The following is a 23,942-nucleotide window of genomic DNA, read 5'->3' on the forward strand; positions in this document are numbered from 1 at the left end:
TCAAAAAGTTATTAAAACATCAGACTCCCTTGTGACTTTTGCCCCACCCTCTATATCCCTCGTCTGTATGTGGCTGTTTGGCATTGTCTCCATTAGATTATGAGCTCCTTGAGGACAGGGACTTTCCTTCATTCTTTGTATCCCCAACCCTGTGATGCCTGGCACACAGTAAATGCTTCCTAGCTTGCTGATTTGACTGACTACCATGACACTAAGCTTTTCCATTAGTCAATTACTTTATGATAAACACATGCTCCACATGATTTTCTAAATGGGAAACTTAAAAATAGATAAACAAATAATTCTAAGGGCCAACCTGACAAAAGGTTTATGATTGATATGAGATTAAAACACCAGGTAAAAGCCACCCTTTGAAGAGGACATTATGTAAAGTGTGTGGTGTTCAAAAACTGAAGAACTTCCTTCCTTTTCTTGTTTTTCTCTTAAGTATTTCTTCCACTGACCTGACTTCCTTCATGGAAAGTAATCAAGGAAAGGTACTTTTTCCACATAATTCTTCTCTCTATTAATTCTCCCTCTTTTGAAATCAACTGTAGCAACCTTTTGAAATCTGCCACAATGGTCAGCAATGGAGCTTCATGACACACTTTTAATAACATCTATAGCCTTCTATGCTTAGGATTACATTATGAAAATCTAAATTTCTTTTCCTGATCTTCTGGTCAGTCTGCATACATGAAGGATGGCAAGGATTGAACATTATCCATAATAATACAGGGGCAGCTTGGTGTAGTGGATAGAGATAACTTCAAGTCAAGCAGACCTAGGTTCAAATCCAACCTTGGATAGATCCCAACAAACACTCTAAGATTATCAATCAGCAGAACACAGGCTGATTGAAAAAAAAAATGAGACTATCACCCTACACAGATGAAATAAAAACATTTATTTCCCTCAACTCTCCTTCTTAAAAAGAATTGTAAAATTTATAGAATAGTACAGGTCAGAACACTGTATTGAGTAAGAATTGTAACATTTATTGAATATTACAGGTCAGAACACTTTATTGAATGGAATAAGGAAGAAATGTTTGAGATCTTGATTTTAATTAACATCACCCATGAACCCTATGCTCTTGTTTTAAGTCACTAATCTTTAGTAAATAGTTGTAAGAATAGACAGAAATAACAAAAACCATTCACATTTATATACGGCTTTGTGGTTTAAAATACATGTAACCTCAGTCTCAAGGCCCATATCAATTAGCTGCTCAGGTACAGGAGATCAGTCAGGGATGGGAGAACTAGCCCTATTAGACCAGTCACTAGTTATGATGTTATGAGTAAATCTGAAGATTTACTTCTGCATGTCTCTAGGTCACATACACTTTCCTTATGACAAGAAAATGCAGTAGCAATGTACCACCCCATTTTACAGATTAGAAAAGAGGCTCAGAGAGCATATATCATACAACTAGTAAGGCGTGAAGTTAGACTTTGAGCCCAGGTCTTTCCTAACTTTAAGTCAAAAGCCCCTTTTATTACAGCAGGCAGCCTCTCCAATAGGGACTGTCATAAGACTAATGAAAGTTGCCAGAGGCTGGCCCCGGGCCAACGGCACAATCTCCTTCTTTGTTTCTGCTGCACTTTCCCTCCTCCTTTTTCTCTGCCCCTCGCCTTAGAGTTAAATATCAGGGGGAAAGAGTGGGCCTTATGAAAAAAAAAATTGAGAAATCTGAATACATGCTAGAGCTAATGGAAGAACAAAACATCTCATGTAAAAATTAACCTACATAAAAACATAATAATTCCCTTATTTAAAAAAGAAAAGAACTGCAACATATTCAGAATTGGCCAGCACTATTGAGTGGTAGCCCCCCCCCAAAAAAAAAATTCATCTGAAATCAGTATCATCCCACAGTGTTTCATCTTGTGATCTCTATCTATCTGAACATGGTATCTCTGATTGTAGACTAATGTTAGCACTTATGAGTGTAGCTCTCCTTGGCCAAGGAATTGGAAGAAGCTACTAGAAGAAATGGATGCCTGTGAGTCAGGACAGATTCCTTCCTCCATATCCTAAAAGAGACGGGTATGCTAGCATGTCTTAAAAAGTGTTAAATGAGGGGCAGCTAGGTGGCGCAGTGGATAGAACACCGGCCCTGGAGTCAGGAGTACCTGAGTTCAAATCCGGCCTCAGACACTTAACACTTACTAGCTGTGTGACCCTAGGCAAGTCACTTAACCCCAATTGCCTCACTAAAAAAAAAAAGTGTTAAATGAGCAAGCATGTGGAAGGGAGAGAGAAGAGGAAGAAGAAAGGGTTGCCCCTGACCCCAGGTATCCCAAAACAGCTTTAGCCATTATACTATGAGGAGAAAGGAGAAGGGGAGACCATGACTCCAATATAACAATAACAATAACAATAACAATGTGTCTGGGGCTATGTGCAGTGTTGTAGCTTGACACGATATGGAGATGGAACCTGGTGAAGTCTATATTTTCATTTTCTGCCTCTTCTCCCCACTACAGTTCTCTCTCTAGGGAAAGACGAATCTATTTTATCTATCATTGTTCATTAAGTCTTTTTGCTTTCTGTTTTGCTATTTGCTTTAAAAGAAACTGGTTTTTCTAAGACCAAATGGGTGTTATTACTATACAGATTTGTGAATGTGTGCATCCTTGGAGGTAAAACTGTCGGAAAAAGGTAGGGGCTTCTCAGGAAGAGAGAGATTTTCCTAACTTCTTGGAACATTTCAAGTCCTGGAGCTTAGAGCAAGGCAGACTTTACTGATTCATATGTTATAACTTCTTGAAATCAAAGAGACCAAATGAATCCATTCCAAAAGAAACCTAGACACAACTGAGCCTGTCCCTCTGGGGGAAGGAATGGAGATAACTTTTCTGAGGTCAGTTGCTTCAGGCACCTTCCTTCTGTCCTGTCCTTCCCAAACAGGTTTAAAGAAACCCTTAGCATCAGAGGGGTGGAAGCAGACAGGGTATACTAAAGACAAAGTCACTCCTATAGGGAGAACATGGGGTGCTGCTCATATGAGGGTGGAGGTAGGCGAAAGGGAGTAACCAGTAGTCCTATTCAACAACCCTTCATCCTGTACCCTACATACTTTCAGAAGCATATACAGATACTGTTAAAAAGTGTTATACAGGGGCAGCTAGATGGCACAGTAGATAAAGCACCAGCCCTGGATTCAGGAGATCCTGAGTTCAAATATGACCTCAGACACTTGACACTTACTAGCTGTGTGACCCTGGGCAAGTCACTTAACCCTCATTGACCCACTAAAAAAAAAAAAAGTTATGCAGATATTCAGTGTTTTTCTACCAAAATTGATTCGTAATGATATAAACATTTGAATATGCTGATGACAGCCTAAGAATTCTTCTTAATAATTTATTTTATTTATTTTTTATTTTTTGTGGGGCAATGGGGGTTAAGTGACTTGCCCAGGGTCACACAGCTAGTAAGTGTCTGAGGCCGGATTTGAACTCAGGTCCTCCTGAATTCAGGGACGGTGCTTTATCCACTGTGCCACCTAGCTGCCCCCTTAATAATTTATAACAAATTATTCAGAGTAGATACAAATATCTGGCAAATTTTTCCTAAGTGAATCTGGTAGTAAGTCAAGTACTTATAGAAAGCCCATTAACTCTTTTATAAATAACCTGAGGCAGGGGCAGCTAGGTGGTGCAGTGGATAAACCAACAGGCCTGGATGCAGGAGGACCTGAGTTCAAATCCAGCCTCAGACACTTGACACTTACCAGCTAGCTGTGTAACCCTGGGCAAGTCACTTAACCCTCATTGCCTTGTGAAAATAAATAAATAAATAACCTGAGGGAGGAAAGCAGTTAATGTGCATCAATTCCTGATTTGAGATTGGAAAACTGAAGCTTACTAAAAGTATGTTGTGTGGTGAATGAATAGAGCAGTATAGTAAAGAGTTAGGAAGACTCACCTCTGATGTTGAGAGCTGGGGAACAGAACAATCAATTGAAAGGACACTGACTTTGGAATCAGGATCTGAGTTCAAATTACGTCTATAACATTTATTGTCTATGTGACTTGGGGCAACAAACAACCTCCCTGAGTAGGTCTCTATTTCCTGACCTGCAAAATGAGGAGTTCAGACTTAGATGGCCTCTGGGGTCCGTTTCAGCTCAAGTTGCATGGTTCTACTTACTTGCCATATGACCACAGAAAAGTCCCTTGACCTCTGTGAGGCTCAACTCAGTCTCCTCCCCTATTATATAGGGGCAAAAACACCTTTAAACATCCATCTTGCAGAGTTGTCGTAAAACCCAAAGGAGATGATTTACATAAAGCATTTGGCCAACTTTAAAGTGCTAAATAAATGTCAGTTATGATAATGCAAAGTCTATTTTGTTGGTGATTAATATGAAAAAAGCTACAGAATTCACAAACAACTTTGGGAAAGAACTCTTACAGCTGACTTTCCAAAGCTTACTGGAATTCTACAAAGCTTGGGACATCAGCAGGCATTTTGCCACTGGCTACTGAGACCTTCTGCAAAGTGAGTTAACATTAATTAACAAAGGAGTAGAATACCCAAATCAAAGATACAGGACAATGATTTCAGCTAAATCCCTTTGGCACAGGGCTACTGGAATTGTACAATGGAATAAATACAACATGTATTTGCATGTGGCAATGCAGGCCATCCCACACCCACCGGTTTCCCGGAGTCAGTCTGCCTGCCTGGGAGACAATTGTACCATAGGGAGTGGGCTGAGAACACAACATGCAGAAATAACAAAGCTGCCTGGGCCTGACTTAATGCTAAGAGCACCTCAGCTTGTCTGCAGATTCAAGGGGTAATGTTATAACCACATGCTTACATGCATAGATAGAAGCAACTGTATTTTCCCCCAATCATAATGCATCTCCATGGCTCATGTTCCTATGAAACCATTTCTTCCTGGGGCATGGGGGATGAGGAAGGAGGATGGCTTAAGTAGCCATTAGGACTGAAAACAGAACCATAAAAGCTTGACATCAAGAAGAGTTTAGCTCATATTTAACGCCATTTTGGAGTAGGCAAAAGTATGGACCCTTGATATTCTTAGTCTAATTGTTATATGGAAAAGATTCAATTCATAAGCAACTGAGAACAAGGACAGCCAGCCCGTGGCTTCCTCCTAAATTCGTTGTAATAAGTAGTTGATGGGATACAAATGTGTGGATTGGGGAAAAGTTAAAAAAAACACTCCAGAATATAAATGATTCTGTAATTGCAATTCTGAAATTCTAATTGTACATCAACATAGCTTCTATTAGCAAAATGCTTAGTAGAAACTTGCTTGGGATACAAAATGATCTCTGCATCTGAACATTTCTACTGTGTTGAAAAAGAAGTCCTTCTCCTTTAAAAACTGTTATTTCTAAACTCACATTAAAATCCACTATCATAAACTATTTGAAAGAAGAGCTGGTACCTCCAGATGTGCCCTGTTAAATTCTCTTCTTTGCACTTAGGCTTCAATATAAATTTGTGTGCCCCACCCTTCAACAACAAAGTATTAGGTGAGAATAATAATAGCTATTTTGAAATTCTCACATACTCATTCTCTACTTTTTCCTATTCCCATATTTTACTATTTCCAAGTATGTCGGGAACAAACCATCTAGATAACTAGAACTATGTGTTCAAAATCCACAATTACCATTATTTTTTTCTTTACCCCCTTTTAAAGGATTTACACACAGAAATGCAGTCTTGTTGAAACAAGTTAAGATTTCCTCTCTCCTATTATCTCAAACTTAAATCAAAATTGTAGCAGGCTTAGTCCTGAAAGAAGGAACCTAAATTTAAGCAGAACCAAACAAAACTTTAAAAATATTAAGTTATTCTTTGTCATGATTTGTTGGTGTCCCTATCATGCTAATGTCATAGTCCCAGTTGTCCTCAGCTTTTCTACTGATACTACTGCTAGGATGGCCTGTGGTGACAATGTCTTTACACATATATAGGGCAGTTTTTTCCAGGCAATAGCATCAGAAAGAATGAATCAGTAAGATGAAGCCTCAAACCAAGGGTAATTCATGTTTGCAGAAACATTGATCTCTCATTCAATGCTTTCAGATAGCAACTAAAGGATACAGACATAAAATATGTATGGTGAAATGCACACAAATACTTGCAAATCAGTAGTCTGAAGATATTTCTATCATTACTACTGTCAAAAGATTTCATGTAAATAGCAAACTTTCTTTTTACTAATTTATAAAGGTGACATTTAATTTTTTCTCATGCTATAGAGAAAAGAACCCTAGTCTCAGACACAGGGGACCTGAGTTCAAATTCCAACTAACATTTTTTCAAGGCAAGTCTCTTAACCCTTTGAACCTATTTCCTTAACCTATAAAACAAGAAGAATAATATTTTCCCCATCTATCGAATAGGGCTGGCCAAGAAAAATGCTTTGTAAACCTTAAAGCTCTAGAGAAACGTGAGCTACTATTATGACTAGACTGCTGCTGCTACTACTGCTCTCTTCCCCAATGTGTCTTGAAGACCCACAACATGTTTGGATTGTGTTGATAAACACAGGACAAAAGAGGCTTGCCCTCACTATTCTCTGGCAGCTCATTCATTCATATTCTCTCTCTGTCTCTCTCTCTCAAATTTAGTATTTTATTTTCCCCGATTACATGTAAAACATTTAACATTTAAAAAAAAAGTTTGAGTTCCAAATTCTTTCCCTCCCTTCCCCTCCCCCACATTGAAAAGACAAGCAATCTGATGTAGGTAAAGGGTAGTGAAAGCCTAATAGTGGGGATTCAGGAACCATCTACTCTAAGTCAGGTAGGGACAAAAAAACCCACCTCTCTCTTCTTGTAACACACCAGCAAGTGATCATCCAGCCTTGGCTTGAAAGCCTCCAAAGGCAGCCTAATCCACTTCTGATTTCTCTAGAAGTTAGGAAGTCATTTCAATCCTTTACACCCCCCCCCACCCCCAAGCCACAATCCGTCCCTTTGCACTTCCATCCATTGTTCTGAGCTCCCGCAGAAGAAAAAGTTTAATGGCTCCTCCACGTGAAAGCCTTTTAAATACTTTATTTATCAACCCTTTAGCATATATTTTGATACACAGACAGGCTCTTATTTAAAAACAAATAATAGTAATCTTATATTCTATTTCCCTAAGCCCAGTCTTCCTCCTCCGTCCTGTCTGTATTGTAAAATACAGTTCTGCATCATTAAATCTTTAATACAGTCAAGGCAGCATTATTCGTTAAATAAATATGGCGTTTGGAGAGGGGCAGGAGAGTGGTTAGGTCATAAGGAGAGGAAATTACAACTAAAGAAAAGCAAACATTTCTGAAATTCAAGCATTTCAAAGTATATACAAATGTGATGAGGAAAAGAAAAACAGGGTGATGGTAGAGTGTGAAATTTATAAAAAATGTTTAAGGCATAGAAGGGAATAAGCATTTATGTGGCACCTACTATATGGGCTAGGCACTGCTAAGCACTTTACAATTACCCAGGTAATGTTATTTTCCCCATTTTACAAGTTAAGAACCCGAAGCAAATAGGTTAAGTGACTTGCCCAGGGTTACCCAGTTAGTACATACCTAAGACAAAATTTGAACTCAGGGCTTCCTGACTGCAGCCCAGCACTTGTATCCAACTGCACCATCTAGTTCCTTTAAATAAGAAATATACTTGCTTTTCTTTAAAAATACAGACCGAGAGAAAGAACAATCTTCTTTGAAAGCCCCCTTAATTCTTCCAAAAATAAGATGCCTGGTAATTTGGACACATTTATTGCTTGACAAGGAAAACATACATGAGAACCTTTTCCCGTCACACTTGGTTTTGACTGTGACATGCTTCACAAAAACTCCATGCCTTTTAACTTAGGGCAATAATTTAATATGAAAGCCAGAATTTCAGCTTCAACCCTCAGAGGTACCCACGCAACGGCTTTTCTCTTCCATCTTTGCCAATTCTTCAGAATCAGCAGAATAAAAACTCCCTCAAGTCCACTCCCTCCCTCCCCAAGAACCAACTAAGTCAAGATGTTTGTAATAAACTCCATCGACGGGAAAAGTGATTTTTGCAGTATTGGTTTCTGGGCTATCGCAGACATCCATGTAAGGGTATCTTGAGCTTAGACACATCCCCTTGTTCTCCTCCCTTTAATCTCTCCAATGGAGCAACAGAGACAACAAACTCCTCAAAGCTCGTCCTCTTACCTGTAAGTAAAAGTTCTGAGTTCTTATTTTCTAGCGCCACTTGCCACTTAGGAGTGGGGCAAACTTCACCTTGACTATAGAATAAAAGCTGACTGGGATTTAATTGGGAGACTGGGGTTCTACTTCCAACCGTGTTACTGACTAGCTACTTGATCATCCCAAGTCCCTCCGTGGGGCTCCCTGCTGCCTCCAGGATCAAGCGTAGCCATCAGTTTGGCTTTCAGAGTCCTTTGTGACCAGACCCCTCTCCTACCTTTCCAGGCTTCTTACAGCTTCGTCTCCTCTGAGTATTCTTCAATACGGTGGCAGAGGCTGCTTTGCTGTTTCTCACACAGGACCCTCCCATCCGAAGGCTCCAGACATTTTCACTGGCTGCCCCCCATACCCAGAATGCTCTCCCTCCTCCTCTCTGCCTCCTGCCTTCCTTCAAGGCTCAGCTAAATCCTAGCTTCTGCAAGAAGCCTTTCCCAACACCCCATGAATGGCAGTGCCTCCCTCTTTGATTATCTCTGAGTTATCCTACGTGTATCTTGCTTTGTACAGAGCTGTCTCTGCTATCAGACTATCCTTAAGATCACTTTTTGCGTTTCTTCACATTCCCAGCAGATACAAAGCACATTGCCTGGCATGCAGCAGACACTTAATAAACACTTGTTTACTTGACTAATAATCTGACTGCTTGGAATATGCCAGCCTGGAAAATTCTCAGCTCTTTTAAGTAGCCACTTGTTAATTGCACAATTTATATTTTACATGACTCCATATGTAACTGATCGAAACCTATTTTCTAAAACTTCCGTGACATCGATGTTTACCTGAGATTTGCTTATTTGACATAAAGCTGCTGCTATTTGATGTCAAGGTCAGATTTCCACACATTCAAAAAGTTGGGATCACTTAAGACTTACACACTCAGTTGGTTCACAAGATGACCGTTTCGGGGAAAACAGTTATTGCACATACCGGTCCTCACGTGTGCTCTGCGTCATAAAAACCATATGCAGTATGACCCCTTTTAACAGAAGGGTTACAGACCCAAAGTGGCAGGATCTGAGTATAGCAGGCATTGGGACTAAACTATGCTACACTCAAAGCAAACTTTAAATAGAAATCGTTTGGCCAAAGGGAACAAGAGTATTCACTTAGTAAATACAACAAATGAATAAGGATTGAGCATGCTGCAGGAAGATGGCAAAGTCCCTGGGTTTAAAACTAGAACACAGTTTGTATACTTCAGACAAGATTAGAGAGATGGTAAACATTTTTTTTAAGTAGCTGGAAAGAATACTGAAATAGGCAGTAACCCTACAAGACAAGTATACAAATAGAAAACTCATAAAACTGATAATACTACATCGACAGCTAGCCAAAGAACTGTTGCATGAGGAAAACCAGGTTGACTCAAATCTAAAAATAATTCGAAAAAAGCACATCCGGTCTCTCCAAAAGACAAGTAAAAACAAAGGAGAAAAGATTTTACTGTAACTATTCAAATTCTATTTTATCGGAGCCACACAGTCTTCTTTTAAAAAAGGAAAGGAAAAAAAGAAAACCACCACAATACAACACTCTTTAAACAGATTACAATGCAGAACTTTTACATAAGATTCTGGCTGAAACACAATCATCAGAAAAATTATTTGTTTTTTTTCCATCTGTCTAATACTAGCATTAAAACAGAAAGAGAATTAGGTTTCCCAATGCAAAATGCTAGAGGGAGTTAGAATGGACTGTTTAAAATACCTTAAAAAAAAGCATACCTAGACATACAAAAATCATGCCACAGCGGCATTGAAAACTTCTCAGTAAACAAAAAATTAAGAGACAAAGCAACGTCTGGTTGCTAAAGCCTAAAACAGGGTGTGGAAATTCCAGGGTACAGTGACTCACTTATATATCTTGGGCAAAGTCATTTATATTTTTCTGTTTCCTGATCCGCAAAACAGTAACAAAGGAGGATTTTGACCTTAATTGATCTAAGACAACAGGAGGATTTTGACCTTAACTGAACTAAGGCAACTAGAGAGCCTTTCAAGAAATAAGAGCCAAAAGTATACAAAGTTTGGGGAGGAGGGGGCAAATAGGTGACACAGTGGATAAAGCACTGGCCCAGGATTCTGGAAGACCCGAGTTCAAATCCAGCCTCAGACACTTGATGCTTACTAGCTGTGTGACCCTGGGCAAGTCACTTAACCCTCATTGCCCCCATCCCCCCCCAAAAAAGGGTTTAGGTGGAAGGATTCCATTTGGAATGAAGATTATGAGTGAGTATGTGGGAGGATACTGAATCCTACCTATACCTCTTAGAGCTGCTGAGAATAACAAACTTTATGGTCAACTTCAACCCCATAGGCACTTTAAAAACCAAAAATAACTTACGGCTCTCAAGCAACTTTCATTTTACTGGGGTGACTCAACATGCACAGAGATTAGTAAAAGCAAAGTATAAATACAGACAGAATAAATAAAAAGTGATTTCAGAGGGAACCTGAAAAAAAACAGGAGGAATCATGAAAGGTCTTCAGTACCTCGATGGTTACGATGCGTTGACCGGTTGTTTCAAGTCATGTCCCAGTCTTTGTGGCCCTATTTGAGGTTCTCTTGGCAAAGATACTGCAGTGGTTTGTCGTTTCCTTATCTAACTTGTTTTACAGATGAGGAAACTGAGGCAAACAGGGTTAAGTGACTTCTCAGGGCCATACTAAGGCCAGATTTGAATTCTGAAAGAGACTCCTATCTACTTTGGCACCTCAGCTGAACCCAAAATAAAGTGAGGGATTCTGAGAGGTAGAGGTAGGATGGGAGTGCATTCTATCAACGAGGGACAGCTTAGGTAATGGTCATCACAGTGTGAGAGAAACATCATCGCCAAGAGTGAGTCTCCATGGCAGTTTAGACTGGAGTTAAACTGTGATGGGTTTGGTTTTTTTGGCAGGGGAGGAGAACAGGAGTTTGTATCTATCTTAGAGGGTAAGAGAGGAGAAATTCAAGACTGCAGCACAGTGCCATAACATCATCAGACCTGTTCTAGAGCATGATTATTTGGGCAGATATGTAGAGGAAGACTGAACAGGGGAGAAACCAGAATCCTCCAGGTGAGAGGTGGGGAGGACCTGAACTAGGGTGTGAATGGAGAGTACTCTATTGACTTTCAACACAGTCTTTCAATTCTCAATATTAAAGTAAGGTATGTTTAAATGTATTTAAAACTTAAAAGAGAAGGACTAAAACAGAAAATGAATGTAACAAGGGATTACAAACATTATCGAACACACACACACAAAGATTCATGTATTATTGAAAAAGAAAAAAATCCACTCAGTTTTCTTCTCATTTCACCATTACATAAATTTGGATGTCCTAACAAATGACGGAAATGTCTTCTCATTAAAACAATAACCATGCAATAATCAACTTCGTGGGTTTATTGTAAGGAAATCTCTCTTTAAAGTACTATATAAATGTAGTTTACTGTTTTTAAAAAAATGATGAGCAAGGGGCAGCTAGATGGAGCAGTGGATAGAGCACCGGCCCTGGAGTCAGGAGGACCTGAGTTCAAATCCGGCCTCAGACACAACGCTTACTAGCTGTGCAACCTTGAGCAAGTCACTTAACCCCAATTGCCTCACTTTTTAAAAAAATGATGAGCAAGATGCTATCAGAAAAACCTGAAACAACCTATCATGAGCTGATGCAGAGTGAAATGTACTGTATACAAAACGACAGCGATAGTGTAAGGGGATCTGCTGTGAAGGACTTGGTTATCTTCAGCAGCGCAATGATCCAGGACAACTCTGACGGACTTATGAAAAATGCAATCTATCTACAAAGAAAGAACTGATGGTATCAATACAGATTGAAGCATAATTTTTTGTTCCTTTAAAAAAAAACACACCAAACAACCCAAAACCACCATCATCCCCAACTCCCTATATTTTGAAAAGCTAGCTTTTCTTGACTTCTGTGAAATAAAATAGATACATAGTTATGTAGTGCCTAAATGCAAAGGGAGACTCATATTTGGTTTCAGAAGTAGAAAGAAAAGCGAAGCCAAAGATTGCTCTCAGAAATGCTATGTGTCAAGGAGGAAGAAGGTATCCCCTTAGAACTGAAATGTCTAACATTTTGCAAATGACATGCTATACAAAATAAACATGTGGTATAAAGAAACTATAAAAAGTTGTGGGGTTAAAATTCACACAATTCTATGTTGCTCAGGGTTTCTGATTATATGGTAGCAGAATGAAAAGAACACTGGACTGGGAATCCGGAGGTTTGGGTTAAAAGTCCAATTCTACTACTCCATACCTTTGTTACCTTGGGCAGGTCACATATGGTCTTCATCTGTAAACTGCAAGTGGAAGGAGCAGAAGAGCTTAAACTACATGACCTCATAGGATCAGTGACTTAAAGTTGGAAAGGACCTCAGAGGCCAGTTATAATCCTCTCATTAATACAGATAAGGAAACTGAGGCCCACACAATACTTATCCAATCATACAGGAAATAAGCATCAGAAGCTGAATTTGAACCTATACCATGCTGCTTCTCTCTTAAGTTCCCTTCCGCTCTGAGATTCTATTACGGTCATGTGATATCCCTTGATTCATTTCAAATCCAAATCTTTTTGGTTCCTTTATTTTATCTTAAATTCAAAAACTGGAAGGGAAAAGAAAGAGCATGAAGAAAGAGAAGGAAGGAAGGATGGATTGATTTTTTTTGTGTGTGTGAGGCAATGGGGGTTAAGTGACTTGCCCAGGGTCACACAGCTATTCAGTGTCAATTATCAGAGGCCGGATTTGAACTCAGGTACTCCTGACCAGTGCTCTATTCACTGCGCCACCTAGCTGACCCAGATGGATTGATTTTATACTTACAGTAAGAAAGACAAGGACTAAGCCTGCTGAGGACAGTGTTTGGCACAGGCCCTGACAAATAGAAGGTGCTTAATAAATGCTTTTTGACTTGACACACTTATGTTTTACATTTGATTATACTTAATTTACAATTCATTTCAATGGAATTACATTTTACATACAGAGATAAATTTATCACATAATACAACTGCTCCCAGAACTCTGATGATAAAAATGGCAGCATTCTTGAATTTGATAAAATGATGGTACTGAACTATACTTGATGAGCAACTGTCCAAAGAAAAATTAATGAATAAGTACAGGTAGGAGTGTAAAGTGTAAAGTACACAAGACTAAGGTGATTAATGAAAATGTCACACAGGAGCTTTGTGTCATGCTTTCCTTCAGTAAATACACAGAGGGAACCTGACTTCCCTTCTCACAGACTCTGAAATATAAAAAACAAAATTAAAAACTAATATGTTATACATGGCAGCATATGGAATCCTGCATTTCTAAAAATGGGTACGACTTCAGCTCATCTTTGATCATTAACATAAACAGAACTTCCAAGATGCATTTCCAGCCTCATGCACTCATGTTTTCAAACATGTTGATAAAGCCTGTATTTGTGCTTATAAATTACATTAAAGTAAGCAAATAGATTCATATAATTAAATTTCTTAATTTCCTTGCATAATTTCTGGCCCACATATGTAAATGAGTACTTTATGAAACTAAGGTCTGTGACTGGAAACACTAGACCAGTATAGTCTAATGGGTAAGAATATTAAGAACTTATATTCTCTTTTTGCTACACTCATCTATACTTGGACATGACCTTAGAAAGGAGGGAGAGAGAGAAAAGGGGAGAAGGGGAGGGGGAGAGAAAATAGGGAAGGAGAGAGGGGAGGGGGAGAGGGAGGAGAGAAAGAGGAAGGGGAGGGGGCGGAGGGAGAGGAGAGGCAAAACTTCTTTCTCTGGACTAGATCAGAAATTTCTAAATAGCATTAATTGTTTGATAATCTCCCTATACCTTCAAACAAATCTAGGATTCTCAGTAAATATTGTTGACTTCCTAAGCTGTTGCTGAGGAAATGTGTCTGGGACTCTCCTAGTTGCATTAGATGACTTATTTTAACTTTTCTGTGTACTGGTTTCTGAAGAATCACAATCTCTAATTTAACTTTACATACTTTTTCTTTGAAGGCAAGAGGACTCAGTTTTCTAGGCAAGTAAGTTCCTGTTCCAGCCATTCAATAATGTAGAACTATTTTTAAACCATCACTGCTTAGGCCACTTATGTACTAACTCGCTTATTACTAACTGGTACTTCTGTAATTCAGAATTCCACGTGGACTAAATGGCTAATATACTTTGATAGTCAGTACTCCCTAACGGAATCTAGTCCAGAGACTTTAATGTGAACAAACTCCTTAATCCTAACAGAAAACAAAACAGCCTAAATCAGTTTCCTAATTTATAAAACAGAGTTTGGACTGAATCATGGGTGAGGGCCCCTTCCAGGGCTAACATCCTATGATTTTAACTATCTCCTTGTTTGGCCAAAGCAAAAAGTTCTTAATACAATATTAAGACAATAGGATCTAATAGTTCAGTAATTTGTTTAGGACCTAATAATTTGACATAATCTACATGTAGTGTGGTTACATTTGATAAAAAAAAAAAAAACGCAAAACACCCTAATTGCCATGTTTGAGTTCTAAACTAAATATTATATGTAGAACATATATCTTTAGCAAAGCACATATCTACAAGTTTTTCTCCTTTGGAGCCTAAATTGTTTTAAAATGACAACATTCTCTAGGCCAGAGGACTAAAGCAATAATATTTTTTTAAATCATACATTAAAATATTTGTCTCATATAAATACAAACAGAAGTGTGATATATGCCACTGGGCTTAACAATACTTTCCCAATGTCTATTTCCTAAAATAAAAGATAAACGGAAATGGTGACAGACCCTAAACGATAGTGACACCAAGAGGGTATTACTAAAATAAGGCATCTTACCAGTGCCATCTGATAACAAGTACCAAATATCAGTTCATGAAAATTCCTCAGATGAGAATTATTGCCAAATAAAGCATTCTACTTCGGTAGCATAACTAACACTTCCTAAAAGTAACTAAAAACCTCTGGTTCCCCCCCCCCCCTTTCCTGTAGAACTCTTGTGTTTTACATTAAAATGGCTTTAATCTTTCATTGCATGGAAGACTAGATGGCAGCTGGCATCAAACCTGCTATCATTAACAGTGATATAAATTAGCTGCAGCCTTTCAATTATTTTCAAGCATTCCTAATTTTAAAATGATGCCTTACTGGTGGTCCATGAAAGGGACAAAGGAGAAAGCCATTTTATTCCTAGGCACTTCTTATTGTCAGTATCTAGAAAAGAAATAAAATCTCCTTTTCCCCTCTTTTACCAGAGGATTGTCCTATAACCATTAAGAAGCTCAGTATTATTATTGATGGCCATAGTTTAAGAGTCAGCCATCATTTCCATCCAAAGATTTTTATAAAAATATATTTTATTTGCTTGATGAGTATGGAGAAGGCTCTACTCTTGGTTTTCCTTAGAATGACTCAAAAGTAGATTTTGGTGTTTGTGTGTTCCCTATTGCGATCGGCATATGTTTTTAAAACTGTGCTCCATCTGGTGCTTTAATAGTATAAGAAAAGATATCAGACTCACTCCCACACTACTAAGAATATATTTCATAGCAATTCTCCCCAGGCCATGCTAAAAAAGGACAATGGAGCAAAGGTCATGTGAAATTTGATCCAACTAAAGCCCTGGTAAAAGATAATTTCTTATATGTAAACTTACCAATTTGTTATACAAAAGAAAAACCAATCACAAAATTTGAGTGGTTATTAAAAAAAAGTAATGTAACTTTTTTTTTTTGGAGGAGGGACTTTGAGATAAAAGATACCCAAGTAAAGGTGGGCCACAGGAAGGCAGAACATAAATTTCAGAAATAAAACTATAAATTGTATGTAATAACTACATAATTGTTTCTTTATGTTTATTTTGAATTTCTTTTTATAAAATGATGTTTTCCTATACCCTCCAGACTTTCAGTAAAATGAGGAACAGAAAATAGCAAGTAACTATAAAGAGAATAAGGAATTATTGGTAACTAGAGTCTTTTTCCCCCCATTAGAATCCATAATACATTTTTTCTATGAAAATCTGGTATCAATAAAACTATTGTTAAGGTAGTATTACACACACACACACACAGTGGATAGGGATTTTCACTGAGTAGTAACACTCTCAAAGAGAAACTACCACACCCAGCCCCTGGACAAAGCCTACATTGATAGTGCATCATTAGCAAAACACATAAGATCTTTAGTGATTCTATTTGGAACCACAAGAAATCTAGCAAATTAATCCAAATTGATGATATCTGGTCAAACACTAGGTGAAGCCTATCCTCAGAATTCTTGCTTTGCTTTTTGGCTGATGGCTCTGGAGTTTCAGCCATAACTCAGGTTTGCTGATTGATTTATTGATTGTTGATGGTTTCTTGCTGTTATGAGTTTAAGTGATATACTTCATCTTACTAAAACAGTTTTCAGGAAGGAAATATACAGTAGAGAGAGTGGCTTTTATTAGAGTAAAAAAATTGGTCTTCAGAAATCACGAACCAAACATAAAATGAGTCTTGCCAACCAGCAGACCACGGAAGCAATGTTAATCTACTTTAAAATTTCAAGGATATAGCATTAGAAAACTTTTTTAAATCTTTGAGTGGATTTTATAATTACCGAAGTACTCATTCTTGTAATGGACAAAATCAGAAAAGCAATAATGGTTATCACCAAAGGACAAAATCCAAGCTACTTTTATTTTGAAAATTAGAAACTTTCCCACACGGTTTTGAGTCTTATTTAAAAGGACGACAATGAGACTGAGAATCGCTGCTGACTACAATGCAAAGGACACAGAGAAAACAAAAATGAGAATAAATAAAAGGCAAAATGTTGGTGTGCTTTAGAACCCAGGAAGAGCTATAACCTTCTTAAAATTTCAGAACCCAGGAAGAACTATAACCTTCAGGTAAATCTTTTCAGGAAATAACTAAAATTCCATAAAGGGATTTTATCTTTGAATCCAAATAAATAGTTAAAAGATTGACAAATACCATAAAGTATGGACTAGATAGGTGATCTTGTCACTAAACCTTTGAGTCTTATTTTCTCCATCTATAAAAGGCAGAGATTGGACTCTAGAGATGAATTCTAGGTTTCCTTACAGCTCTGAATCAATGCTTCCCAAGCTTTTATAGCAGTCTCCCTCGGGATTCTGGTTTTTGATTCTAGCTATTCAAGGAAAATTCACTCCATATTTAAAACTTAGTGTTTAAAAAGCACTTTTTCCCAACATTTAGTGGGACTAAAAACTTAAAAGGATACTTGCTGGAACATATCTGTATACAGAATATTTTATAATTTGTCTCATGAGCCTGGACATGGAGTCAAGATGAATTCAAATCCTCAGACACTTACTAGCTGTGTGACCCTACTCGAGTCACTTAACCTTTGCTTCAGTTTCTTCATCTGTAAAATGGGGACAATAATGATACCTACCTTGTAGGATTGTTGTGAGGATCAAATGGAACATTTTTATAAAGTGCTTTGCAAACCGTAAAGCATTATATAAATAATAATAATTATTATTAATTGCAACACTGGTCAAAACGGGCAGCTGATAATCAAGACCATGTAAAGAAAGCTGTTGTCAACAAAAACCAAATAATATTAATACCATTCAAGAGACTGATGTCAACATGAAGTAGCTAAACATGGGATTCCTCATTTTCCAATATCAACAGAATAATCAACAAGTATTTATTAAGTACCAACTGTGTGCCAGGCACTGGGAATACAAACAATAGTCCTTGCCTTCGCTGAGCTTTCATTCTATTTGAGGGAAACAACACATACATAGAGAAGTCAATGCAAAGAGGGCAGGCACTAAGAACTAGGGGTAATCAGGGCAAGCTTCTAGTAAAGAGACAGCACTTGAGTTCATCTTTGAAGAAAGCTAGAGAGACAGGGAGGGAATACATTCCAAACATGTAAGATGGCAACCCGTGCAAAGGAAAAGAAATGGAAAACATATAAAGAACAAAAAGCAAGTCAGGCTGGGGGGAAAGGAGAGTGCCTGGAGCTCAGTCATGAAGGGCTTTTGAGTGTGCACTAAAAGAAACCACTGGACTTTTTTGAGCAAGGGAAGGACATAATCAGACTTGTACTTTAAGAACACCACTCCGTTGCATGGGCAATGGATTAGAAAAGGGAGGGGAAAAAAACACCTTGAGGCACATAAACAAATTAGGAGGCTATTTTCAATAATTCAAGAGATTATGAGGGTGGCAGCAGTAAGAGTAGACAAGACGATGAATGAGAGATGTGTTGGAGAAGTAGAACTAATACGTTTAGCAACTGACTGAATAGAGGGGCAGACGGAGAGAGAAAGACTTAGGATGCTACTCCAAGATTGGGAACCTGAATGATTAGAAAAACAGACATAGAAAAATAAAAGAAATAAGGAAGATAGGAAGAGGGGAGTTTTTGAGGAGAGAAAATGATGAGTTCTGTTTCAGACATAATGAATTTGAGATGCCTACTAGATACTGAGTTAGAAATGATGACTAACTAGATGGTGATGATGGACTGGACTTCAGGAGAGAGACCACGTCTGGGAGTCACCTGCCTAGAGATGGTAATTGAACAATATTGTTCAATGTTAAGCAATGAAGGCTACAGGCAATAACTATACACTTGCTACCTAGTTTCCATTTTAAGAATTCCTCTTCCCTTCCAGAGAAGATTATTTAAGTTTTAAGAAAATTACAAGTTTAAGCAAAATAAAGGCTATTTTTGAGTCAGAAAGCTGAATTCCATCCCATGTCCTAACTGAATAAGTGGATATGCATCATACTCCAAGTGCTCCTTAGAATTCAAGTTCTTATAAATTCTGCATTGGTATTCCGGTTAAGTCACATTTTTTCCAAGGTAAAACTGCTTTATTCCAATTATTTTGTCTCAAACTTTGATTATTGTGAAGACTTTTGTGTTATCTCTGAATGAATGGACATGAAAAGGGAAGGAAAAAACCCAACAACAGGAAAATTCTAATTGTTAAGGGCTGATTATATGGGGGGGATTCCTATTTAATTCCGAAGCCCATTTACTGAAAACCACCGAATGAACAAAATGTAGATATAATTTATAAAACATGGCTATCACTGACATCGTTTAACATTCCTTTTATTTATCTGGTTGATGTACTAATATAATAACTTCTTATCCAAATTGCTATGTTCCTCCCCACTCCATGTTCCCCATAGCAAATATTATTCAAATTAATCCCGAAGAAAGAAATAATGCCTGAATATAAGAAACCTAAAAGAGAATGGGTTAAAAACGGTACAAAAGTAAAATGCAAAAGATAATTCTAATTTATATGGTGGAAAAGGGAAGAAAAATGTGAGAAAAGCTACAACAGAAAGGACAGAAAATGACAAAACAAGGGAGAGAATATATATATATATAATATCTCAGAAAAAAGATGAAAGTCAACGAAAGTTTTGTTTATATTATATATAGAGGTGTGTATACACAGAGACTATATATACACACACATATACATACACACACAAATAATTGGAGCTATCTATCTGGAAATAGACAAATGAAAAGGTTAATATAAGAAAAACAAAAACAAAGTAAATGCCAGCATAAATAACTTAATTCCTTGTCTAACAGCTGCGCCTCACTTAGGGAACTCCATTTTATGATTTTAGTACTCTAGGCTTTGCATAGCAACCTCAATACTAAATTTCCCCTTTTGCATTTCACTTAGAAAACTCGCTAAATACAAATGCCACAATACATCAGAGCAGCCCATGTCCACGATTTGTCACATTCGTTTATTTTTTTAAGTTTATGATCTTTTAAATATAATTCCTTGCCTGATATCCCTGTTCATATTATTCTTACAAAAAATTACAAACATATACACACACAAAGGGCAATTATCCCTTCCTTGGATTTTTTTTTTTACATTTATATATAACAGCTGTTAGTTCCTTGTGACACAAATTAGTAAAAGCAAAACCCTCCTATGGGAGAGAAAATGTGACTCTCTCAATAAAGAAAAAATCACAAGGTAGTGGGTTTGATTTCAATCTTCAGTGGAGGCTGAAGATAATGGGCAGGCACTTGGGAGGGGAAGTAAAGTAAGAAAGGGAAGTGATTAAACACATGGGTGTGGAGACTAGATATAAAGTGGTATCTATCAAAACCAAAAATAATTAATTTCTTACTTTAGTAGGAATGAACAAAAGCAGAAATGCTATATTTTTTCATGCTAGAAATAATATTGTTTTTAAAAGAATAAGTTGGCTTTGATTGTGACAAAAAATATCTATTTAAAGGCTATTTATGGAACTAAACAATAGAGTTTTATGTAACCAGACACAGCAGGTTCAAAGCCTATGTCAAAAGCAATACAATGATTTGTTGCGGTACAAATTACCCTATTTACTATGCAAGACTATTTCAGAAGGGGTCTTCAGATCAGCGTATCATAATATGCTCAATGGACCACTGACTAGAACTGGAAGACATGGATTCAAATCCCATTTCTAATACTATGATTTCTGGCCAGTCATTTAAACACCCTGGGCCTCAGTTTCCATAACTGTAAAGTGAGGAGGTCGGACTAGATGGCTTCTGGGGTCCCCTCCAGCCCTAGATCTAGGATCCTATGAGCCATCTGAAACACTAGGAGGCCCTTTGATGTGTTTATGAAAATTAACACCACCCCCAACAAAATATTCCTTCAATTTTACCTTGCCCTGGAAAGCCATCAACTAACTACACAGCCTTTGTCGAGGTCTCCAGTGGCCAAATTGCTGAGACAAAATGGTATACAAATGCTGGGGGATTACTCATGAAAAAAGGCTCAAGGCAAGGTATTTTATTACAACTATTATCATCTACTGTGCCGGTCTAACCCTCAAGTACCTCCATAAAGAGGCTCCAGACCGTGCTTTCAGAGTTCTTTTATTAAGAATGCTGGCCATATTTCACTCACTAAGAGATGAAAGTTCAACATAATCTAAACTATAAAGGAGGAGGAAAAGCAAAACCAAAAAGTAAACCCCATAAAACCCATCATATCCATTAGAAGGAAAAAAAATCTCAATTCAGATCACTCCAAAGAGACTACAATAAGAAAGTGTTATAGATTTGCTTATTTCTATTTCAGAACAAATCTGGTCTGGTATTCCAAAAAACAGATGCGTTCCTTCCCTTTACATTTTATTTTATTGGTCTGGGAAGATTTTATCTTGCTACATAAAATATCTTGGTCACTTTTTTTCAAGGGAGGAATGGGGTTCAGATGAATATTTGCACATCATATAGAAACACACAAAGCAATTCATATAAACCACCATTCTATTCTGTCTGCTTCATAAGTTATCTTCTATTTTACCCACTTATCTATCACATTAAAAAAAAATCTAACCATAAAAAGTTTTTTTTAAATAAAAACAACTATCTTGGCATACAAAAAGTGGAGACAAAATTAATTCTAGAAGCATATATAAAGGTTTCTTTGTGGTGTGGCTTTTTCCTCTATTACTGGTAAACTAAAGAACTTGTCTGAAAACATCGAAGACTAATCTAACTCTCCTCCACCCTGAAAAAACAAGGCTACCACTTTTCACACCTTGTATTACAGCTACAAAGTACTGGATTTTTTAAACCAGTGATCCCGATGCATTTCAAAATTGCCAGGTCGAAGCATAAGCACCTTGGAGTTTCCAGTATCACATCCCAAACAATGTGCTTTGTGGACATTCAAGAACAGCACAATGCCCATACTAAGGCAAGACATCACAGAGCTTGGCAGCCACGTTATCAGCAAGAATTTGGCTACAGAATCAGCAATGATTCATCATACATTCTAGAAGGAGAAAAACAACATACAGTACTATTTTAATCCCTTGATTCTATCAAGGATCAAAAACAGGAAAAATAAGAAGATGCAAAATATATGCATATGAATTTCCAACGCGTGGGTAACATTTTCAACTTTTTAAAAGTTACCATGCAAGTTTTAAGATTCTGAGTATGTTTCTCTAAAAAAAAAAAAAGTCAAAACCCAATACATTACTTACCTTCTCTAACATATAATTTAAGACATGAAGAATTGTCTTAAAATTTATTGGGCATTTTCCTAGGAAAACAGGGATCCCAAATGTCTGCGCATCAAAGTGTTCTAATTTCTGCTTTAAAGGCAGAAAAAAACTCTTCACTTACTACAGAGTAAGAAAAATTCCCTCTGGTGCTCCCAAAGTTTATAAAATTATTTAACTTTCTCCTGAATTCAACCCTAGAAGGATTCTTGAAAATACACGAGAAGTGTGTGTTTTAACAGGGTCAACAATGCTTTCACAATCCTCATATCCACACCGGAGGTGCGATCTATCACAATGTACTCCTTCTGGAGTTTATTTTTAAGATTCTTTTTCCTCAAAATTTTTTTTAGCATTATAAGACCCCACAGTTATGTGTAAAATAACTGTGGAAAACAAGTTATGTGCTATTGCAGAGTCTCATTAAGACTGCTACATTCCTCCCAGTCCCCTCCCCCCAAACATATTCAGAGAGCTGTATTAAAAACAGGAAATTAATGATTATCAGGACTCTCCGTCAATAAGTCTCAGAGAAACAGCCTTACAAATTAAAAGTATTCTGCATTTCATTTTAAGTTGAGTTAAGTGCCTCTTCCCTGCAGTGTCCATCATCGGGGGAAGTTGAGGACAGATCTGATTACTGAATACTGCATGACAATCATGATACAAGACCCCTTACCTTTTCAAAAACTTCTTCATTCTCCTTCCTTCTTCTTTTCCTGGCTCTCAGATTTACCCGGATCCATTTTGTGACCTGAAGTTCAAAAATCATAGCGTTTTTTTAAAAAAAGAGGAATGCGGGACCTGAGGGCCACCGCTCAGCATGAGTAAGAAAGTATAAACAGACTTTGAGCCCCATTTTTCCATTGCTTCACCGCTGAAGGACAAGCAGGCAAGCTCTTAGAAGAATAGTCACTTGATGTGTCCCTTTCCTCCTCCCAGTACTGAAATGGTCTTTATTGCCCCCAAAGAATGGAAACTCAAGAGTTCAGCGTTAAGTTATAAGCTCCAGAGAAGCTTCAGGAATACTTGGCCAAAGTGGAGGGGGGGGAGGGGGGGACAGACCTGGGGGCTCTTTGACTTCTGACCCAAGGCTCAGATTTATTAATCTGCTCACTGGCTCTTACGCAATTAAGTTCCCCCCTCCCCCAAGAAAAGCAGCACCTTAATCACTGCCGATCTTCATCACGTTAACCCCGGGACATTGTCTGAAGCAGCCGGGGGGGTGGGGGGGGAAGAGAAGGTATCATTTCAGGGTGCCACCCCCGCCGCACCAGAAATGCGGGATGGGATAAGAGAAGCCGCAGGGGAGGAGGGCGAGAGGATGCCCGTGGGAAGCCGGCTTGACGCCGCGCACGAAGGCAGTTTTTCCTCTCACCTCATCATTTACTTGCTGTACGAGCCGACTCTCCGCCCAAGTCTGAGTTTCTCCTTGCAATGGCTAACGGGAAGAAGGAAAAAAAAAAGTAAAACAAAGTGCAAGTTTATCGAGGTTGCAGTAGCCACGCGGAACGGGGGCGGGGGTGTCCCCACGTCTGACACTCCTAGCCCCTCATCCCTTATCCTGAAGCCCCGTCGCCTGCCTGATGCTTGGTCTCTCTCTTCTTCCACCCTGTATACCTTCCCCCGCCTATCTAA

The 23,942-nt window shown here is 38.1% G+C and overlaps 1 protein-coding gene across 2 annotated transcripts in view; it reads right to left on the minus strand.

Annotated features, from left to right (window-relative positions):
• Positions 1–23,942, minus strand: part of LOC122736585 (aminopeptidase O (putative)) — a 495,791-nt gene that overhangs the window by 92,769 nt on the left and 379,080 nt on the right. For both annotated transcript variants that reach the window (XM_043978914.1, XM_043978916.1), the window contains 2 exons: positions 23,683–23,745; positions 22,984–23,058 (listed from right to left, as the gene is read on the minus strand). In XM_043978914.1, coding sequence (XP_043834849.1) covers positions 22,984–23,058; positions 23,683–23,745 — 138 coding nt within the window. The remainder of the gene's footprint in view (positions 1–22,983; positions 23,059–23,682; positions 23,746–23,942) is intronic.

Source organism: Dromiciops gliroides, chromosome 1 (genome assembly GCF_019393635.1).
Source record: "Dromiciops gliroides isolate mDroGli1 chromosome 1, mDroGli1.pri, whole genome shotgun sequence".
NCBI classification, from domain to species: Eukaryota; Metazoa; Chordata; class Mammalia; order Microbiotheria; family Microbiotheriidae; genus Dromiciops; species Dromiciops gliroides.